Consider the following 23,609-nt stretch of genomic DNA (forward strand, 5'->3'; position numbering starts at 1 on the left):
GCTCAGTTGCCGTGCGTTCCGCAGAGCAGCAGTGTCCGCTCTGAGGCACACCGGCCCTAGCAGACAAATTTCCTTGGTGCCGCTCAGTGTCGCGCGGACCTCCGTTCTATATCTATGGGTGGTGTTCTGTGGGAGCCGGCTTCACTTTCTGTTCTCTGGCATATCCTGACACCTCACGACTGTCCCACCTGATGGGCGCTTCCTGCTCTCTTTTCCTTTTATTCTCCCGCTCTTCACATCGCTGCATCTTCTATTGGAAACCCCGTCTGTCCTGATCCTTTGTGTGATGGAGCGGCCATCTTGTCTCTGGGTCAGTGGAGATCCTGCGGCCAATCTTTTGTGAATATCTTCTCACTCGGTATTCGAATATGGTCCCGTCTTGACACAATATGCGCTGTACACTTTCCCACAGGTTCTCCTCTCTTGGGAACTGTTTGTAGCGAGTCTACCGGGCAGGCAGATGCAGGATTCTGATCGGATCAACGGGAGCTCCGGAGCCACCCAGCCTCTTACATGCCCTCAACTTTTCATTTGCTTTTTTCAAGGAAGGAAAGACTTATAGAACCATTAACAATTTTTAGCCATTTTGGCAGGGCATATTTTGGGTAAACCTGTGGGTAGGCATTTTTTTGTTAAAGCGTTGCTGTCAAGTTTTCTTTTTTTCTGCGACGTTAACATTGGGCCTCATTGAGACCCGGGCGGTAAGTACCGGTCATTACCGGCATGGCGCAAGTACTGTGTCTGTGCTGGCAATAGACAGCCAAACGCTCCCTATTACGATTACGCGGGCACGAGCTTTGTGCCATGCCGGTAATGACCCCACCGCCATGCTGTAAAAGGGCAAAAAATCCCCCTTTCCGGCATCGCCTGTAGTGCAAATATCTCCTCCGGCATCCAAGCCATCGGCATTAGCGGTGACTGCTATTAGGAGTGACCGCTAATAAGCGGAACCGGAAGTAGCGTCATCGCACAGGAACGGCAAAGAGCACCGCAGCCATCTTTAAAAACACAATCCATTGCCATTCACCACAACCAGGAGCCATCTGACCCCCAGAACTCTGCCACACCTCCAACACTACCTGCTGCATCTCACCATGCCGAAAGCTGTCAAAAAAAACACTGATCGCCTGCGCAAGGAGCGCTTCTCCCGAGAGGAGTTAACCATGCTGGCAGAGACGCTGCAAGAACATGCCAATGTCGTGTTTTCCTCAGACATGTCCCGTGCTGCAGTGCAGCGAAAGAAACAAATATGGGTGGAGGTCGCCCAGAAAGTCAGTGCCGTTGGCACCACACTCCGCACTCCCAAAGACTGCCGTAAGCGCTGGGATGATCTGCGTTTACTCGTGCAGAGCATCCTCTCCTCCAACCGCAACCTGGGGATGGCGACAGGGGGAGGTGCAGAGTCCCCCATCAAATTGCAACCATGGGAGGAGATATGCGCCACCACCATAGGCAGAATCTGCAGCTTGTAGAGATTTTGCGATCCGCAAAATGCTGTGAAAAAGGCTGTTTTGGGCAAAATGCCGCAAAAACGGCCGTTTTGTGCAAAAACAGCATCTTTAAAAAAAAAATTAAAAAGTTTTTTTTTAATCTGCAAAAATTACTGTTTTAAGAAAAATTATACTCCGGGTGCCAGGTTCTCAACTTTTTTTTTTTTTTTTTACACAAGAAATGAAATGCGCTAACACATCTCATCACTTGCGCCCCAAAAAAGTGCAGCCCAATCCACAAGGGACACATGAATGTGCACATTTTATATGCGCGCCCATTCAGGTGGCCTTTTTCACCTCCTTGATCAAATAAAATGGCGTTTCTGTCAATTTAAAAGCGCATCCCTCATTTCCAAGCAAGATGCACTTTTAAATGTGTAGAAATTGTAGGCAACCCTACGCGCACGGGATGTGGGGCTGCCACTGCATGACAGGGTCTTTCCTGACCCTGTCATGCATTTCCTTTAAGGTATGAACCGCTGCTGTGTCGCTTGCATTTATGTTCCTCAAAAAGGATAAAAATGCATTTTTGGGTCGCATTTTACAGCGGCAGGCACCTGAGGGCCTGTCCCTGTGAAAGGCACTGGGAGCTTGCAGAACACTGTCAGGGGAGCTATTCTATTCAAAGTACTGCCCATTTTGATGACAAAAATCTATCGAATGTTACAATTTGACCTATTTCGTCCAGTACTATTCGATCGATCGATTTTTTTAAAACATTTTTTTTTTATTTATTTTTTTTAAATAAATACTAAACATGTGTTGTGGGGGTGTCACCCGCTCCCCATGTTCAGTATTTTTGGTCTAGGGTGGTTGCAGAAGTGTTTCCCCTTTTTCCTCAAAATTGGAGGCGGGGACAGAAAAAAAGAAAATGATGAAAAAGGGACCCTGCGGAGTCGGATCAGACCCGCGTTAGAGGGACGGTTCTGGCACCGCAGGGTTGCAGGGGAAGCGGCAGTGACCAAGCAGTTAAGTAAGGGAGGGGGTGGGGCGGTGGTGAAAGGTACATTTTGGCTTGTTTGGCTGAAGTGCAAATCAATTCTCAGCAAAATTGACTACGGTCAATTCCGCCGCAAAAATTACACTTCGGTCAAACAACCCAGAACACCATTCAAGGCAGCTAGCCAGCATGTGGAATTGGGTGAAATGAGAAGCCTGGAATTGTTATCATTATTAGAAATCATAAGACTATCTGTAGAAGAACCATTATCCATTATTAGACTCCCTGTTAGAGAATCATTAGAATCACCATTACTTTGCTATGGAATCATTCCATTATTGCATTCTGTTTAGTTCTGATTAGTACATTGCTGAAGTAGACACTGTCCACATATTAGACTGTCACCTTTGTATGCATTTGCAATTTGCTTATAGATTGACATATTAGGCATGTGAAGAGATAGGCCCAGTTATATGAAGGGTCTTCGTATAGATTGATATGTTTGCATATAGTGCTTGCCATGAGAAACATTAAGCCACTTTGCACTTTGCCATTTGAAATAGAATGACACTGGCATATATCTGAAGTGCCATGTAGTGTTTTAGAGACACAATATATACTCGCCATGATTTGCTATGCATCTATGTTTGCATTAGATATAGCGCTTAGGCTGAGAGAGAAAATGCATTGCTTGCACTACACACACAGTGTCATATTTGAAATGAAATGAAAAGCCATTCAGTTTGTTATGCTTTGTAGAGACACATTTAGAGATATGATTGACATACATGTATGTATGTATGTATGTTGAGTCACTTAGAATGAGTTTGCATTATGTAGTGCTTGTATTGTGAGAGAAATTGTAAACGCTAGAAAGCATTAGGCTGGCATTTGGATCCATTCTGATGGAGCAGAAGTTGCCTGCGCCACTGGGCTCAGTGCAAAGAATTGTTATGAATTACACTGAGAAAGTATTCGTAAACATTGGCAGAGAGACACAGATAACATGGATCCTTGTCCTAGTAGAGACGGCCTAGGAAGCTTATCAGCTTGGCTGGTGTGCTTCGCGGAGAGACTGCAAAGGTGAGGGCTGCGCCAAGGGAGTGACGTGGAAAGATGGAGGGAGTGCTTTTGCATGAGAGGGACGGGGCCTAAAAGCATTTTCGTAGTGCCAACAGTGAAGGAAGGATGGGTATGAACAGAAACAGGGAATAGATGGTGTTTCGCACACAGAATGGCCATGAAAGAAAGATGATGTTCTAATGTCACACTGACAGCACACGAAGTGACAGGACATGCCGTGCAAGGAACACGCAAGCAGACAGACGGGCATTTTGCTAAACGCTGAGGGAGAGACATTCTTTAGCTTATGTATGTGCGTCATGGAAGACTATAACCAAGGAGGCTAGAATGGGCTGGAGTTAGTCTGCACGAGAGGGGGACTGCACGAGAGATCGAGAGAGCCAGAGAGTTGCAGAAGGCTAGTTCGAGGGAGTTGCTGAGGAGTTGCCAGAGAGTTGGAGAGAGCCACCGAGGGGTTGCTGAGGTTGCTGGCTGTTGGCTGGAGATGGTGCAAGACAAGATGTGTCTTGGTGCAGCAGACTGATGAGGCTTGATGAGATCGATGAGGCAGAGAGAGAGCTTGGCAGTCTTGAGGCCTGCCAGTGACTGATTGACAACAGAATGGGAAGTATGGTTTTGGCATAGGCAAAACTGAGGGGAACACACATACACACACACACACACACTTACACACTTACACACTTACACACACGCACACTTACACACACACACACTTACACACACACACACTTACACACACACACTTACACACACACACTTACACACACACACACTTACACACACACACTTACACACACACACACTTACACACACACACTTGCAGCACAGGCTTACATAGTTACTGCATGATAGCTTTGCACCAGATGTATAAAAGGTGCAAATTAGACATAGCATTAGAACTGCTTGCAGTGTTATGCATTATGCTTAGCTGTGTGTATATAAATCAATGTATCCCATTGTTATAAATTGAATCGATTCTTTGTGTCTTAATGTAACGCTCACCTGATTCCCGTAGAGGCGCCGGTCTTGACTGGGCGTATACCGTATCTTCGAAGGTGATGTGTAACACACGGCTGGCTCTTTGGGCTGGACCTCTGTGCACTGTATGTCTGGCTCGAAGGGTAAGATGTCTGCAGATAGAAAATGTGGGATTAATGAACTGGGTTATTGAATGTCTCTCTCTTCTTCCCTTTCTCTTCTCCTGTAGAACCCCAAAGGTTAACGCTCTCACCTTAGGTAAGTGAACGCCGTGCTCTCCATCTGCCTCGAGGCAGGGTGCTGTAACCAGTTTCTTCACTGGATAAGGGGAGCAGGCCTCTTGACTTCAGAGGACTGCTGTCCGTCGTTTACTGCACGAACGGTAAGTTTCGAGTAATTCTAATGTCTTTAAAGTCTTTAGTAATGATGTCTCTTGTTTTGCAGGGTTCCGGCGATGGCGGATGGCGGGCTGAAGTGATTTGAAGATGGAGCCCGTGTGATGAATAGAAGCGCCTGGAAGCACGTAAGTAAGCGCTTGTTGCCTGCTTCACGATGCGCTCTAACTGTCTTTTTATTTTGCAGCTACAAGTTCGGGGCGGCTGCAGGGTGCCGGAATACCCACTGGGTTAGATGTGGAAAGGAGTAATGGCACGTGAGTATTAAAGTTCCCCAATGTCTTTAAACGCACCTTGTTTTGTCTTTCAGATGCGGGATGCAGCGCCGAAGGCCTCCGGAGCGTGCGAAGAGTTGGTAAGCTTTTGTCTTTCAGATGCCGGAATGCAGTGTGAAGACTTCCGGAGCGCACGAAGAGTAGGTAAGCCTTTGTCTTTCAGATGCCGGAATGCAGCGCGAGGCGTTGGTGACAGCCGATGGACCAGGTAAGTGAAGAGCTGTCACTGAAGACCGTAATGCTAACCTGTTCTTTCTTGTCTTTATAGGTGTTGCTGAACACTGGATTCAAATTGGTAAGCCTTTTTCCTTAGGCCCAGGATCAGATGCAGAAGACACGATGAGCGTTCTGCTGCTGAGGATGCAGAATAACGCAAAGCAAGATTCATCCATCGGGTGTGGTTTAAATAGCCTCCTGTAGTGCTTAGGTGTCTCCTTCCACAGCCACGCCTAGGTAAGAAAAGAGTTCCTGCTTTCCAGAAGAGTTCCAGTGTTCTGAATCTAGGGAGTGGCTCCTGCCCCACCCAACAGGAAAAGTAGTTCCAAACAGAAGAGGATCAGAGACTCAACTGGCAGGCAAGTAAGCAGCATGGTCTGCTGCAGGTAAGTCCACCCAAGCATTATGAGCCCGGCGCTTCCAGCGCTGGGACTGGGCATATTTATGAGCCTGGTGCCACTGGCGCCAGGACTGGGTCCAAAAGGTCCCAATTGGGACTGGTTGGCACTCGGAACCTGGGTTATGGATCTGCTTCCAAGGGAGTTGGGAAAACCCTGACCTTTTGGAAGCAGAGATCATGACAGTACCTCCCCTCAAGGCCCCTCCCAAACCGGGCTTCTCCGGGGGTTTTGGCTTGTCAGGAAATGTTCGGTGAAATCTTTTGATTAGGCGAGGAGCGTGGACATATTCAGCAGGTTCCCAGGATCTCTCTTGGGGGCCGTAGCCTTTCCAGTCAATTAGGTAGAATAGTTTAGATTTGGAGATCTTGGAGTCCAGAATGCTTTTGACTTCAAACTCGAGTTCTCCATCAACTAGGATAGGTTTTGGAGATTTGGTTAGTCGGGTTTGAGGTTGCACGGGTTTTAATAGAGAGACGTGGAAGACCGGATGTATCTTCATGTGCGGGGGCAAGTCCAACTTGACCGCTACTGGGTTTACTATGGTAGTGATGGAATAGGGACCAAGGTATCTTGGGTTGAATGTGCGTGGCCCTTTTAGAGGTAGATATTTGGTCGATAACCAGACTTGATCCCCTACTTGATATTGAGGGGCTTCCTTCCGATGTTGATCTGCTCCTTTCTTGTATTGTTCTTTAGCCCTTTGAAGGTGAGAAACAGCTTCCTTAAAGGCTTGGGTGATTGTAGAATGCAGGTAGTCTACTGCTGGTGTTTCAAGATCTTGGAGGGGATCCAACTCCGAGGTTCGAGGGTGACTGCCGTACAAAAGAAAAAACGGGGTTTTCCCAGTTCCCGAATGGACAGAGTTATTGTAGGCATATTCGGCTATCCAAAGGATGTCTTTCCAAGTTTTTTCAGTTTGTTGCAGCATGCAGCGTAAATACTGTTCCAGAGTTTGATTGGTCCTCTCGGTTTGTCCGTCGGTCTGAGGGTGGTGACTGGTCGATAGTCTCACATCAATTTGAGCCGACCGACAGCAACTTCGCCAAAAATGAGAAATAAATTGACTACCTCGATCCGAAATTAGAACCGAAGGAAAACCGTGCAGTCGGACGATGTTTTCGAGAAATTCTCGGGCCAGAGTTGCTGCTGTTGGCAAGCCTTTGAGCGGAATGAAATGCGCCATCTTGGAGAATAAGTCCACGATTACTAGAATCGTATTGTATCCGGAGCATGGAGGTAGATCGGTGATGAAGTCCATAGAAAGCGTATGCCAAGGGCGAGGTGGGATGTCAATAGGGCGTAAGAGGCCTGCTGGTCTTTCCTTTTGACTCTTGTTTTGGGCGCATACTCCACAAGACATTATAAAGTCTCTGATATCTTTTTTCCAAGACGGCCACCAGAAGTAGCGCTTGATCTTTTCTGAGGTCTTGGCCATACCGGGATGTCTTTCCATTAAAGAATCGTGATAACAAGAGATTACTTTTTTCTGTAAATCTGTGCTGGGTAGGTATAATCGTTCTTGGAAATACAATAAGTTGTCCTTTACTGCAAAGTCCTTTCCCTGCAGATGCCAATTCTGTATGTCTGCTGGAGTTACAAGTTGCCTGGCTTTATCCATAACTTCCTCTATGGATTCTGTGGCGATTACACCCAGAAGTCTTTGTTCGGGAATGATTGGTACAGGTTTAGGGTTGATCAATTGTTCTTCCACTCCCATCCGAGAAAGGGCATCAGCTTTACCGTTTTTTGTACCAGGTCGATAGGTAATTATGAAGTCAAACTCGGCAAAGAATAATGCCCAACGGAGTTGTCTAGAGCATTGGGCTTTTGCGGTTTTCAAATATTGCAGGTTTCGGTGATCCGTAATCACAGTAACGGTGTGTCGGGCCCCCAGCAGATAATGCCGCCAAGCCTTAAAGGCAGACTTGATAGCCAGAAGTTCCTTGTCAGTAATCGTGTAATTGATTTCAGGAGGCGAGAATTTGCGGGACCAAAATGCCTTGGGATGCAACTGATTGGTTACCGGGTCCTTTTGTGATAGAACTGCCCCCATGGCAAGGCTTGAAGCATCAGTTTCCACGATGTAGGGGAGTTCGGGGCGAGGGTGTTTTAAGATTGGTGCAGAGATAAATTTAGTCTTCAAATCCTGGAAAGCTTGTTCCGCCTCGGTAGACCATTCAAAACGTTTGTTTTTCTTTAACAAGGCAGTGATGGGCTGGACTATTCGAGAGAATTCGGGGATAAACCTGCGGTAAAAGTTAGCGAAGCCTAACATGCTTTGCACACCTTTTACGGAGGATGGTGATGGCCATTTGAGAACTGCATCGACCTTCTTTGAATCCATACGCACTCTGCCAGGTGATAATATGAATCCCAAGAATTCAACTTCAGTCACGTTGAAAACACATTTTTCCAACTTAGCGAAAAGTTTGTGTTGACGCAATCTTTCGAGGACCATTTTCACGTGTTTCCGATGTTCAGATTCCGATGAAGAATAAACGAGGATGTCGTCAATGTAAACAACAACACACACATCTATGAGCTCTCTGAGGACATCGTTCATAAAATATTGAAAGGCGGCCGGGGCATTACAAAGTCCGAAGGGCATGACCTGATATTCAAATAGCCCATCCTTGGTGCGGAAGGCCGTCTTCCATTCATCGCCCTCTTTTACTCGTACCAAGTGGTAAGCTCCTCTAAGATCCAGCTTTGTATATATGCATGCTTTTCTGACTTGGTTCAGGAGTTCAGGGATCAAAGGTAACGGATATCTATTCTTAACGGTGATCTGGTTCAGGGAGCGATAATCTATACAAGTTCTAAGGTCTCCTTCCTTTTTTGGAACGAAGAACAAAGCTGAAGAAGCAGGGGACTTGGAAGGACGAATAAACCCATTTGCCAGGTATTGATCCAGGTATTGTCGAAGGTGAAGGTTCTCAGGCTCGGTGAGGGCATAAATTCTGCTACAAGGAGGAGTAGATCCAGGTATCAGGTCGATCTGGCAGTCATAAGACCTGTGAGGAGGTAGAGAGTTAGCCTGATCCTTCCGGAAAACATCTTGGTATTCTAGGTATTCGGGAGGTAACTGGGGAGTCTCTGAAGAAATTGCTGCCAGTGCAACACCAGGTGGAGGGTGACAAGTAGAGACACATTCTGGAAACTGGACCGTTCTTGCTCGCCAATCGATCAGAGGATTGTGTTTCTCTAACCAAGGTATTCCTAGAATAATCTGAAACTGAGGGGCCTTGATCACATCGAACACAATCTTCTCATGGTGTCCATCTTGACTTACTAGCGTCACTTCTTGAGTGGTATGCGTTACTGGCCCGGAGGCTATCTCCGTACCATCCACCGTAGTAATGACGTCCTTTACAGCCTTGGGACAAAGAGTTAGATTCATCCTCAAAACCATTTCATGATCCACATAATTGCCGATGGCACCGCTGTCGACGTAAGCTTCAATTGCATGTAATCGATCCGAATTATCAGGGCTAATGAGGACCATAGGTATCACGAAATGCGAGGTCACGGAACTGGTTTTCACGCTTGGCAAGAGGACCTCTATTCTTGTCGGGCGAGGTCGTTTCCCTGCTCAGAGTTTGTAACTTTGGTAACTGCAGCTCCTACTGCCTTCTTGGCCGGTTTCACCGGACAGTCTCGAAGAAAGTGCCCTGAGTTTCCGCAATAGAGGCATAATTGCAACTGTTTTCTCCTTTCCCGCTCCTTTTGTGTTAGAGGACCTTTCAGACCCCCTATTTGCATGGGTTCCCCGGAGTCTACTCCTTTGGAAGGAGTTGGCGGTTTGGAAAATACTCGAGCATCAAACTTGGAACGATCGGCCTTCCTGTTCTGCAGTCTGTGATCTATTTGAACGACTAAGTCTATATAGTCCGAACAATCTTGTGGGGGATTCACTACTTGGGCTAACACATCTTTGAGCTCTCCGCGTAGACCTCTATAAAACAGCGTAATCCTTTTGTCCTCAGGCCAGTGAGTTTCCACTATCAGTCTGTTGTAAGACGCAATATAAGCCAAAAGGTCTTGATTACCTTGTCGCAACGAAAGAAGCTCATTGTCCAAGGCCTGCCCCTGTGAATGTCTTGCGAACAGTTTTTCCATACTGAGCTGAAAAGCTTGAAAATCATGGAGGACCGGATCATCTTGATTTACTAGAGGGATCGACCAGTCTGCCGCATTGCCACTAAGGTACGAAAGCACGAAAGCTACTTTAGCTTGATCAGTTGGAAAGGCTGCTGGCCGGCATAAGAAATGCAACCGGCACTGATTGATAAATACTGCAAACCTCTTTGGGTCACCAGAAAATCGTTCGGGCGGAGCCAGAGGTACATTCCCAGGTAGGTTGATCTGCACTGGATTCATAGAGGATGTAGAAGGAAGATTTCCCCCAGATGTGGGTAACGGGGTCTGTCCGGCTTGTGACTGTAGCAATTGTCTAGCGAGATCACCTGTTCACTCCTTGGAAATAATCAGTTCCCTTCTTAGAGCGTTCGTTTCCTGACGGGCTGCATGCACTTCTGCCCTTAGTTCCCCAAGTAACTGGGCTAGCTGGTCGGTATCCGAGGTTTCCATAGCGCCTGGACAGGAGTTTTGTGGTAGGCTTTGCGTTCTGTAACGCTCACCTGATTCCCGTAGAGGCGCCGGTCTTGACTGGGCGTATACCGTATCTTCAAAGGTGATGTGTACCACACGGCTGGCTCTTTGGGCTGGACCTCTGTGCACTGTATGTCTGGCTCGAAGGGTAAGATGTCTGCAGATAGAAAATGTGGGATTAATGAACTGGGTTATTGAATGTCTCTCTCTTCTTCCCTTTCTCTTCTCCTGTAGAACCCCAAAGGTTAACGCTCTCACCTTAGGTAAGTGAACGCCGTGCTCTCCATCTGCCTCGAGGCAGGGTGCTGTAACCAGTTTCTTCACTGGATAAGGGGAGCAGGCCTCTTGACTTCAGAGGACTGCTGTCCGTCGTTTACTGCACGAACGGTAAGTTTCGAGTAATTCTAATGTCTTTAAAGTCTTTAGTAATGATGTCTCTTGTTTTGCAGGGTTCCGGCGATGGCGGATGGCGGGCTGAAGTGAGTTGAAGATGGAGCCCGTGTGATGAATAGAAGCGCCTGGAAGCACGTAAGTAAGCGCTTGTTGCCTGCTTCACGATGCACTCTAACTGTCTTTTTATTTTGCAGGTACAAGTTCGGGGCGGCTGCAGGGTGCCGGAATACCCACTGGGTTAGATGTGGAAAGGAGTAATGGCACGTGAGTATTAAAGTTCCCCAATGTCTTTAAACGCACCTTGTTTTGTCTTTCAGATGCGGGATGCAGCGCCGAAGGCCTCCGGAGCGTGCGAAGAGTTGGTAAGCTTTTGTCTTTCAGATGCCGGAATGCAGTGTGAAGACTTCCGGAGCGCACGAAGAGTAGGTAAGCCTTTGTCTTTCAGATGCCGGAATGCAGCGCGAGGCGTTGGTGACAGCCGATGGACCAGGTAAGTGAAGAGCTGTCACTGAAGACCGTAATGCTAACCTGTTCTTTCTTGTCTTTATAGGTGTTGCTGAACACTGGATTCAAATTGGTAAGCCTTTTTCCTTAGGCCCAGGATCAGATGCAGAAGACACGATGAGCGTTCTGCTGCTGAGGATGCAGAATAACGCAAAGCAAGATTCATCCATCGGGTGTGGTTTAAATAGCCTCCTGTAGTGCTTAGGTGTCTCCTTCCACAGCCACGCCTAGGTAAGAAAAGAGTTCCTGCTTTCCAGAAGAGTTCCAGTGTTCTGAATCTAGGGAGTGGCTCCTGCCCCACCCAACAGGAAAAGTAGTTCCAAACAGAAGAGGATCAGAGACTCAACTGGCAGGCAAGTAAGCAGCATGGTCTGCTGCAGGTAAGTCCACCCAAGCATTATGAGCCCGGCGCTTCCAGCGCTGGGACTGGGCATATTTATGAGCCTGGTGCCACTGGCGCCAGGACTGGGTCCAAAAGGTCCCAATTGGGACTGGTTGGCACTCGGAACCTGGGTTATGGATCTGCTTCCAAGGGAGTTGGGAAAACCCTGACCTTTTGGAAGCAGAGATCATGACACTTAATGTTATTTGTTATTTGTGTAAGTAAACACAGTGCACATAGAGCCTGATACGAATGCAGTCAAGGGGGGGTATAGTGATCCACAACCCTCTAGGAGATTGTCAAAGATTGTCTGAAGACCGAAGAGCGTGCTTGCCCAAAAAGGGGGGGCAACACGACGGTTAGGAGTTTTGTTATTTCAGACTGACAAGCGCACAATTTGCGCTACAGCTCAAACCTTTTCAAATGCCCCATTATTTGAGGAACTGGGTCAATATGTACATTTAAAAAAAATTGTTACACTATGAGAGAGAGAGAGAGAGAGAGAGAGAGAGAGAGAGAGAGAGAGAGAGAGAGAGAGAGAGAGAGAGAGAGAGAGAGAGAGAGAGAGAGAGAGAGAGAGAGAGAGAGAGAGAGAGAGAGAGAGAGAGAGAGAGAGAGAGAGAGAGAGAGAGAGAGAGAGAGAGGGGTGAGATGTGAAGTGATAGGCAAGAAAGCAGAGGGAGAGCAGTGGGTCAGAGGAGGAAGCGCTGCAGAAGAGAGCCGAGGAAGCAGTGATGCGCTGGGCCAGAAATCTGAGAGCGAGCAGAGGTACAGAAAGTAGAGGTAGCGTGTGGTCAGTGAGCCAGGAAGTGGTTGGCCAGAAAGACGCAGTGAGCTGCAGATTGGGAAAAAGGATGAGGGAAGAGTGCGATAGAATGGGAGAAAGGATGCAAGATGCAGGCAGCACAAAAGAATGAAGGACTGTATATTGCGGGAGGAATTGTAGACTGTAAGGTGTGAGTTGGGAGTATGATTTGGAGTGTGGCAGGGGCTGGGCAGTGCAAATTGTGACTTGACAGTGTGACATAGCATGTGAGTATTTGCATGACAGAGTGAGAGGTTAAGGAATGCAAGTTGTGATGGAGAGTTGGTGAGATGTGTGTTGGTGAGAGCGGTGTGTGGGTGTTTGGGGGATTGGAGAACATAGACGGGGAATATTTTCAGCATTACCATTGATAATTATCAATTTAGTTAAATACTATTAAATAGGCATTAAACCATAAATCTAGCCAAATCAAACACTGTTCTGCCAAGCCAGACACATCTGGGACTCTTCCTATTAAATGAATACAAAAGATACATAATAATGATACCCTGGCTCTCTTGTAGCCTTGCAATCTGCCTATTTCCTGCAATGTGGCAGTCTTACACCCTCCAGTTAATACAAAATGTCCCGCAAAAATGCTGCAATAAATAAAGGTTTGTGCCGCAAAATTTGCCATTTCATGCCACAAAATCCTGGAAGGTCTGCATAGCGACAGAGGCAATTCAGGGAGTCGGGGACATGGAGCGAGGAGCCCCGTCATCAGCCGATGCAGGTAGGTGTCCCAAATGATACAATCCTAATACCACCACAATGATGTCCACCGGAACTGACAGTGCAATGATGTAGAGCAGGGTCCACCAGACACATGAGTACAATATTGCCTACAGGCAGTGCAGAGCATCACCTTGTCCACATGCAGAATGCACCCCTTATGTGTCAACCCAGACGCCTCCATGCATCACCCACCCAAAAGCCAAGCAACCCGTATGTCCCTCCCCCAATGTCAATCATCTGCCATTCCATATGAATGCAGCCATCCCAATGCATGCCCGATGCCTGTAGACCCATCACTAACCCTCTCCCTCTATTGGTCCCCCACAGGCCCGCATTCAGACAGCGGTGACGAGGACACCAGGGAGGAAGATGCCACATCACGAAAGAAGGCCAGGGGTGAGGAGGGAGAACACCACCCCTCCACTTCAAGGGGTATAGGCCAACCGGCACCACAGCGGAAGGCCAAGAAAACCCCAGAGGCCACAGCACCAATGTGCACTACAGCCCCCACTACAGCACCCACAACAGCCGCCAGCACCCAGGAAGCAGCGACAGAAGGCACTGCATCGGCTGCCAGCAGCACAGTGGGTAAGACAGCTGCCACAGCAGCCGTTTCGGACGATGAGGAAGATCAGCTGCATGGTGCAACTCCCGCCACAGGCCCCCTGAATTCCCCACAACTATCCCCATGCAGCATGCATGACAGCAGCATGCACAGGCTGTCCCCGGTTCATTCATGGCCTGCAACTCCCAGCCCCACGCCAACTGTGCCCGAGGAACATAGCATGTCAGAAACCCCTCCCACATCCACCGCAGCCCCAACCAGCCAAGAGGGGATCCGGGCTATTCAGAGGCGCCAAGAGGAGCTCACAGGCCTGTTGACGCAGCATATTACGGAATGTGGGAGGGCAAGGGATGACATTCGGGAATGTGCTGCGTCCTTGAAAACAGCTATCGAGTCATCCTCGAAGGACATTTGTGCCGAATTGGCAGCTGTGCGGCACGTCCTCTCTGAAATGGTGGCAGCAATACAGGCCATGCCTCCACCACAGTTGCCAGAACAACCTGGAACATCTTCGAATGCTAGTTCAACCAGGACCAGCCCCGTACGTAGATCTGGCAGGAACCTGCGCAGATCAGACAGGGGGGCACCTGGTGCTGGAAGAGGGGGAGGGCAGTAGGTACAGCCATGCATACTGGTGCCATGTGGACTACTGGTGCACGCTACTGCACACCATGTGTGGGGAAGTCAAGGGGGGAGGGGGAGGGGGAGAGGGAGAAGGTGTGTGGGGGAGTTGAGGGGGGAGTGGGTGTGTGGGGGAGTTGGGGGGGAGTGGGTGTGTGGGGGAGTTGAGGGGGACGGGGGAGAAGGTATGTGGGGGAGGGGGTAGGGGGAGGGGGGAGTGGGTTTGTAGGGGAGTTGAGGGGGGAGAGGGTGTGTGGGGAGTTGAGGGGGGAGTGGGTGTGTGAGGGAGTTGCAGGGGCAGGGGGGAGAGGGTGTGTGTGGGAGTTGAGGGGGTAGGGGGGAGTGGATGTGTGGGGGAGTTGAGGGGGGAGGGGGAGAGGGTGTGTGGGGGAGAGGGTGTGTGGGGAGTTGAGGGGGGAGTGGGTGTGTGGGGTGGAGGGCATGTGCACTTTGTTATTACTTTAATACACCTGTTGGGAAATCATAATTCACATGTGCGGACATTGCTTATTGTGTATGTGTGCTTTATTGGTGAACAGTCTACAGTGTCCATGTTCCTGACACACCCAGTGCCCTAAGTGCCACCTCCATGTCACACTCCCCGTCCATGTGTGCTAGAAACATTGGTTGATCAGAGTCTGACGCATGGCACGTCCCTCCTGTGCATCGCTGCCTCCCTGAAGTGCAGCCCCATCTCCACCCTCCTCATCGTCAGGTGGTTGTAGTTCAGCGTCAGGGGGCAGAGGCACATTCTGTCTGATGCACATATTGTGTAGCATGACACATGCCATGACGATCTTGGCCACCTTCTCATGGCGGTACAGGAGTGCCCCACCAGACCTGCTGAGGCAGCGAAACCGTGCCTTCAAGAGGCCAAATGTCTGCTCAATCACCACACGGGTATGTGTATGCGCACGATTGTAGTCCTCCTCGTGCCTGTTCTGTGGGTTCCGGACTGGGGTAAGGAGCCACCTCTTCAAGGGACAGCCTGCATCACCTGCATGTGGGCAACAATGTATATGTGTAAGTCATCACATCATATGGGACCTGTATCAATGGCACCATAGCATGCATTTATTCCCTGGTTGCAACCACATTTCCATGCATGCATGAATGGAGACACACGATGTGATTGCTATGTGTGTATTCCTCTCATGGACAGGTGTACTTGTCCCAATACACATTCCTTGTTGTGAGTGTCTGAGAGGGAGGAGAATGGCCTGAATGCACTGTGAGCCTGATTGGCTGCCTCCTGCTGAATGCCCTTCTGGATGATTGGTTGCCTGAGTGTGATGCAGCAGGGTGAATGAGAGACCATATAGTATATCTGGTGGCCTCTCACTGTTGGAAATCGTTCAGAAGCTGGAGTTGATACTTGATGCTTAACCTTGAAGCCCACTGGAAGATAAAGAATTGCTGCAGCTGTCCTTCGCTAATCTGAAAGCTGCGTGACTGTCAAGGAACTGATCCAAGGGAGGATCTGGCTAGGAGACCTCTCCCCGAGCTACGAGGGACCATCGTGCAGAAGCTGATCTTTGCCAAAGCTCCCTGGACGTCAGACCCTCGAAAAAGGCTGCCGACTGGAGACAGGGACCGACGCGGAATCATGAAGCGAAGCACCCAGACATTGAAGTCCATCACCGTCGACGACTGCCGTTGACGACCGGAGCTGCAGTGCTCCTTTGCCTAAGAACACTTTGAACGAAGGACTCCCTTGCTCATCACCGATTACCGCTTTTTTCCGCCGGAGAAAGTCAAGGCCATTGACGCACAGAGGAGAATCTGCTGGTGGTTTCTTGCCACCTGAAGACCGCAGAGACGACGACGAGACTCCCTTGCTGGGCCAAAGTTCTTCCTAGACTCTTTGCGGCAACAAACTATTGTTGTCAAGGTGCACCGCATGCCTCCTCTTCTCAGGACGTCCACGACCGATCGTCGATGAGCACCGCCAGGACCAAAGCTGCTGTCTCAAGGCCTTTGTTCACAATTTTGTCGTTGAATCTCAACGATTTGTGGCTCCTGCCTTAAAGGGAGCCACTCCAGAAGGATCCATTGACGACCAGACGTCCAACTCTGCTATTCCAGGTACATTGGGGTGGTAGAACCTTTCTAGCGGGAATTAAGTTTCATATGAACAATATATGGACTGGGCTTGTTTTGTATCTTTATTTACAGGTTGCCCAGGTGGGGGGATCCTCACAGAGAACTGTGCCTAGGGTAGGGGCCCAGTATTCTGCCTATTGTTTTAACCAACCTGCTTTCCTCCTATGTCTGTTGTTGGTTCACTTTATTTACTGATTTGTATGACATTTGAACTGAGTAAAGTTGATGCATTTTAATGGAATCAAGAGTAATTGTGGTACCACATTGAGACTGTATATATTTACCATTTTAGAATTGTCGGAGCACAAAGTGTGTTATTGTATGTGTACATAATCAAAGCCTTATTTATATAAAGACTGTGTTTTCACTAACATAGTGTGTGGACATTCCTTTGTGGGTGCTTGGGGACTACATTGTACTTAAGAACCAGTACGCATCACCTCCTTAGAGCTTAAGCCTTGATTGCTCGTCCATTGCTACCAACAATAGAGAATCTTGGCTGGGGTGCTCTGTGCCTCGACTCTGCCATATAGAGAGCAGGAGTACAGATAACCCCCTTCCAGTCTTTACAAGGGGGAGGTTCCTCCTCACGGCCCATGGGTTGGATTTCCTTCAGTTTCACATCAGCGTGCATAATGCACGCCGACATGAAACAAAGTAATTTTCACAGCAGCAGCCATTTTCGGCTGCCGCTGTGAAAAGAAATGTGAGTCCCAACCTTTCTCCCCCTCGATCTGCAGCACTATTCTGCCGTTCCGATCGAGGGAGGTGTTGTTGCACAACAACACCTTTTTTGAAACTTTTCGGGGTACGGATCGGGCGCGGAGCGCTCAATCCGCGTCCAGCAATGCCACTAGACCACCAGGGATCTGTTTGTCAAGTGGAGGTAAGAGGGGGCTGATTACTGTGTAAGTGGCCCTCTCCACCCTGGCCTCCAAAGCATGGGGCAGCACATATTTCCCCCCTAGGGAAGGGGCCAACAAAGAAGAGTTAGGTTGGGTGGGGGCGGGGGGCCACTAGACCACCAGAATTGTTGCTACAATGAAAGGGGCGTGGCCCTCCCCCCACCCTAAGTGGATGGGGGCACCTCATGTAGCACTCTCTGGGGGCAGATTTCTGCTCCTATCTGCCCCGAGGGAGGGCTACATGAGATGCCCCCCATCCATTTGGGGTGGGGGGGGAGAGGGTCACCAGAAATCTCGGTGCAGCCCCCCGACCCCAAGCATGGGGCTGCACGCATTGGCCTCCTTGGGCCAAAAATAAAATTATTAAACAAAATAATAATAATACATTTAGATTTGGGTGGAGTTGGGGGGGCCACTAGACCACCAGGATTTTTGCTACAATGAAAGGGGTATGCCCCGCCGCCCAGGGTGGGCTACATGAGATGCCCACCATCTATTTGAGGTGGGGGGAAAGGGCCAGCAGAAATCTTGGTGCAGGCCACCCCCAAGCATGGGGTTGCACTTATTGCCCCCTTGGGGGGCAGATGGGTGCCCATCTGCCCCTAGAGAAGGGGCCAAAAATAATAATAATAATAATAATAATAATAAAAATAAATAATGCATTTAGATTTGGATGGGGGTGGAGGCACCCTAAACCAACAGCGACTTATATAATGAAAAGAGGGTGGTCCTCTCCACCACCCCATCTGGATGGGTGGGTTCTCATGTAGCCCTCCCTGGGGGCAGATTGCTAGTGCAATCTTGCAATCTGCCCCTAGGAAGGGGCAAATGTGTTTTTACTGGGGGGGTGAGGGTCAGTAGACCACTAGGGATGGCTTGAAAGGGGGGGCCGTGATCAGAGAGTAGAAGTTACGATTTGTTTTTGCTGGGCTGACCATAGGTAATGAATGTTTTTTGTTTCATTTACAGCTTTTTCTACGCGAACTGTTATGTGAGTACTGGTTTTTATTCTATGGTTAGGGCCCATTGTCAGTGGGGTGGGTGGGACTGGGGCTGGATTGTTGGTGGTGTGGGCGGGAGTGGGCCGTCTGGGGAGATATTTTGTTGGGCTGGGACAGAACTGCAGGGTCAGGCCACAAATTGCCCCTCATGCCAGCATGCCACCTTGGCTGGGCTGCGTAACAGCTTTTCACTTCGGGGAGGTATTGCCACACTGCCGGGACTCCCTGGTGGGAAAAGCTGTAACACAGGCTAGCAAGGACTCACGGTGGTTGGAAGTGATGTCCCAGGCCATGGGCATCCATTTACCATGTGGGTGTACCGTCCCCAAGCGCAGCGGCAGCTCCAGGGAGCCCCGGCAGGGTCCCCTTCCTTCCCCCGAGGGAAATTCTATAACACAGCCCAGCCAGCGCTCCAGGATGGTCGGGGTGATGTCCCTGGCCTTGGGTGGCTGTCTCCCATGTGGTTTGACCATCCTCTGGAAAGGGATGAGGACCCTGCCAGGGCTCCCTGGGACAGCTGCTGCACTTGGCGGCGTGTTTCAGTAGTTTCTAGGTGGGAAATGTCTGAAAGTTGTGTTTTTTCCCCCTAAATTTGGGACTTTGCCGGGGCTTCTGGGTAATACATTCTGGGAAATTGTCGCAAATCAGACCTCTGTGGATTCCCACGGGTGTCTTCTTTTCGGAAATGCATGGGGTACCTGTTTTCCTTGGTGGCTGTGACACCCCAGCCCCAAATCTGCAGGTTGTCCACAAGAGAAAAATTCATCAAAATTTGCTCTGCCGAAAGACTTGGGGTTACCAGTGGGTTAGCCTTTTCCCTTTGCGCCCAGGTAGGTGCACCCACACATGTGAGGTACCGTTTTCGTTGGGACACCTGTGGGAACGCGGGACAGTAGGACATGTGTTGTTGGCGGCGTGTTTCGATGGGTGGGCAGAGGGAAATATCTGAAAATTGTGTATTTTTCGTCACATTTCGGATTCCCACAGGTGTCTTCTCTTCTGAAATGCATGGGGTTCCCTGTTTTCCTTGGTGGCTGCGACACCCCAGGCACAAATCTGTTGGTTGGCGCCCCAAACCCTTTTGGGGGATAGCAGTTGTTTAGCCTTTTCCTTTTGCAGCCAGGTAGGTGCACCGATGCATGTGAGGTACCCTTTTGTCGGGACCCCTCTGGGAATGCGGGAAGGTAGGACATGTGGTATTGGTGGCGTGTTTTGGTGGGTTCGCAATGGCAAATGTCTGGAAATTGTGGGTTTTTTTCATGAAATTTTGGACTTTCCCAGGGATTGTGGGTAATTAATTCTGGGGCGATTTGCACAAGTCATACCTCTGAAGATTCCGACGGGTGTCTTCTTTTCTGTTTTCCTTAGTGGCTGCGACACCCCAAGCCCAAATATGTAGATTGGCTCCCCAAACCCTTTGGGAGATTTCCCTTTGCGCCCAGGTAGGTGCACCCACACATGTGACGTACCGTTTTCGTCGGGACACCTGTGGGAATGCGGGAAGGTATGACATGTGTTTCGGTGGGTGGGCAGAGAGAAATTTGTGAAAATTGTGTTTTTTCCACCAAATTTTGGATTTTGCCTGGGATTTTGGGTAATCAATTCTGGCCCAACTATGTATAACATACCAATAAAATACTTTACAAAAAAATACATATATTCTGGCCCGATTCACGCAAGTCAGACCTCTCTAGATTCCCACGGGTGTCTTATTTTTGGAAATGCATGGGGTTCCCTGTTTTCCTTGTTGGCTGCAACACCCCCGTAGGTTGTCCACAAGAGCAAAATCCTGCAAAATCTGCTCTGGCAAAAGACTTGGAGTTACTAGTGGTTTAGCCTTTTGCCATTGCACCCAGGTTGGTGCACCCACACCTGTGATGTACCTTTTTCGTCGGGACACGTGTGGGAACGCGGGACGGTAGGACATGTGTTGTTGGCAGCATGTTTCAGTGGGTGGGCAGAGGGAAATGTCTGAAAATGGTGGGTTTTTTTGCAAAATTTCAGACTTTGCCAGGGATTGTGGGTGATACATTCTGGGGTGATTCGCGCACGTCAGACCTCTGTGGATTCCCATGGTTGTCTTCTTTTTCGGAAATGCATGGGTTTGCATGTTTTCCTTTGTGGCTGCGACACCCCAGGCCCTAATCTGTAGGTTGTCCACAAGAGCAAAATTCCGAAAGACTTGGGGCTATCAGTGGTTTAGCCTTTTTCCTTTGTGCCCAGATAGGTGCCCCCACAGTCACACATGACTCTAGTGGATAATTGGGTTCATCTGCATTTCTCCTCTAAACCAATCACTATCCTGAGTCATACTGCCCCCATCCAATGACAGTCCTCTACCCTCCTCTGGGAGCCATCTTCAGATTTTTACTGCACGCTACAGTGTTGTGAGTCTTCGAGTTTGCTTTCCAAGCTATATGTACGCTTTTTCGTGTTCATTCGACAGAAAAAGTTACATTTTTGTTTCAAAGAAGCCTGTGTGCTCATTTCTTCATCTGCCAACAGTAGGGGTCCATTGTATGTGAAGTTATGCGCCCCTCAAGGACGAAGATCATTGAAGATTTGACAAGGCCTTGTGGGCCTTCTTCGCACCCTCCAACCATGACAGAGGAGAGACGTAGTAGGCTGGTGGCCAGGCTTAAGGCCAAGGTCTCTGACCCGTGCTCCGAGCAGGGTCATGACACACCCAGGTGCGGCCGGTCCGAGGAAAGGTTTTCTAAGTCCTTTGACGGCGCCTCTTCCATGGGGGCCAAAGTTGAGGACAAAAGCTGCAAGTCCAAGTCCAACGGGTTTGCCACAGAAGCGGGTACCAAAGTGGTTAGGGCGCGATTAGCATCACCTTCCGCCTCCATTGGCAGCGGTTTACAGTGATAATTTCGAAAATAATAATGTCGAAAGTCATTATTTCGAAAAAAAAATGTCGTTTTTTTTTTTGTTTTTTTCAATACGTTTTTTTTTTTAAATGGGGGGGTTCCCCCCAACCCCCCTTTTTGAAATTTTTTTTCCCCTTTTTTTTTTACTCCCAGACTCCAAAATAAATATATAATTTAAAAAAAACGGAATTCGACATTTTGTTTTCGACATTTTGTTTTCGACATTTTTGTCATTCGACATTATTTTTTCGAAATTATGACTGGCCACCATTGCCAGCCTACTCTCAAGCTCCTCTTCAAAGAGGAAGTCATCTACCATGACCTAACTACGTGAGAAATCCTTGAAGCTGCGGTCGGAGGAGAAGACAGAGCAGCCCAAGTAGGCTCAACCAGCAACAGCTAAGACTCATCAGCGACTCTGACTACTACTACCACGACAGCTAAGGGCACTGATCCTGCAAGGGTAGCTCCCACGGCTCAGTGTCCCTACCTCTGCAAGGCGTGCCACCACCGCAGTGACTTTGGCAAACGTCTGCAGGCGGGTCAGAAGGGGTGAAACCGGCTCAGGCCACGCTTCAAGACCCTCAGAGGGGAGAAAAGAAGGGGGCAAGGAGGCCCCGAAACAGCCCTCCCTGGTCATCGCCCAAACCATGGAGGTCTTGTTCACGGACGACGAAGATCAGGAGTCCTTACATATGGTTCACGAGGACGTTGAAGAGCACAACAGTGATGACATTGCAGGGCCTAGTGTTCTTGTTCTGCCTTCTCAGCCGAGGGACATTTCCTTGGATATTCTGTCAACTCTACACACCTTGGTGTCAGAGATCCAGATGAGGATGCCTCAGGTCCCCCAGGTCCCAGATCAGCCTCCAGCAAAGAAGAGGAAGTGTCATCCGATGCTCTCATTTCAACCTACTCCTCCATGTCGGGCCCCTTCAGACACGGGTATGGGAACTGATATGGCCACATTGACAGATGATGATAAAGACATTGTCATGGCGGATGGTGTGTTTGGGAGGAGGGCCTGGCCCTCATGAAGAGCCCTTGTACTGCTCCAGCCAAACGGGATAGGCTGGAGAAGAAGTATAGGATGCCGGACTCCACACCCAAGTGCCTGTGGTTGCAGCCATCGCCTGATTCAATGGTATCAGCGGATGTGAGGAACCGGTCGGCCCATCCCATCCTTGTCATCTTCGGTCCCCCCAAACAGCGAGGGGGAAAAGGATGGACCGCATGTGAAAGAATGTGATTTACACTGCAGCGTCCAATATCAAGGTGGCCGACACTCTGGCAATCCTGGCTAGGTACGACAGGGAATTGTGGTACAAATGGGGTCCAATTCTGGAGTTCCTCCCCGACGATAAGAAGATGGAGGCAATCGCTCTCTTCCAGGATGGGGAACTGACGTTGGATCACAACAACACAGTGGCATTGGACGTCGCCAACAGGGGGTTCCGGCAAATGGGGAACGGTGTCTACCTTCATCGCCAAGGTTGGATGAAAGCCACAAATTTGCATCAGGAGGTCCAAAGCTAAGGTGCTGGACATGCCCTTTGACGGAGAAAATCTGTTTGGGAAGGTCATCATGAGTCCCTTCCGGCCATTAAAACGGATACTGAGACGGCCTGTTCCCTGGGCACTCTGCAGCAGCACTGCTCGTCTTTTCGCTTCTCCAGGGGAAAGTCGAGCAGGTCTTCAAAAGCGTTCTCCATGACGTACCAACAGCCTTCCAGATCCTCAACGCAGGAAGCTTACAGAGGCTGTTGCCAGGCCTACGGCAGTGGACAACAGCATCACCGTCACCCACAGGGCAGCACGCCAGTGCCAAAGCAAGCCTGAACTGACTGGGACATTGGGCCCCCACTTGTGCACCCCGGTGGGAGGCCGGCTGACAGGTTCATCAGCGAGTGGAGAAAGATCACCACTGACAGATCGGTGCTGGATGTTCTCGACCAAGAACACACCCTGGAGTTTCAATGCAGGTGTCTTGGGCAGCACATCTTTTAGCTTCTGGAAGAGGTACGGGCCATGCTGTGAAAAGAGGCAATAGAGCTGGTTCCCCAATGGCTCCAGGGCTCCGGAGTCTATTCCAGATACTTTGTGGTCATCAAGAAGACAGGGAGCTGGATGCTCATCCTAGACCTACGACGTCTAAACAAATACCTAAAGTCCTAAAAGTTCAGGATGGTCATGTTGCAACACGTGCTTGGCCAACTGGAAAAAGGAGACTTTGTGACGTTGTTTGACCTGGAGGACGCCTACTTCCACGTCCCAATTGACAAACATCAGAAGTTTCTACGTTTTGTGGTGCAGGGACAACACTACCAGTTCAA

General features: G+C 49.3%; 1 protein-coding gene across 1 annotated transcript; it reads left to right on the forward strand.

Moving 5' to 3' along the window:
* Window positions 1-1,094: 1,094 nt before the first annotated feature.
* On the forward strand, window positions 1,095-23,120 carry LOC138515930 (myb-related transcription factor, partner of profilin-like). The gene is made up of 3 exons (XM_069630735.1): window positions 1,095-1,395; window positions 13,536-14,314; window positions 22,953-23,120. Exons 1-3 carry the CDS (start codon window positions 1,095-1,097, stop codon window positions 23,118-23,120), a joined length of 1,248 nt encoding a protein of 415 aa, XP_069486836.1.
* Window positions 23,121-23,609: the final 489 nt, after the last annotated feature.

This window comes from Ambystoma mexicanum, chromosome 1p (assembly GCF_040938575.1).
Source record: "Ambystoma mexicanum isolate Mex_15411 chromosome 1p, UKY_AmexF1_1, whole genome shotgun sequence".
Taxonomy (NCBI): Eukaryota; Metazoa; Chordata; class Amphibia; order Caudata; family Ambystomatidae; genus Ambystoma; species Ambystoma mexicanum.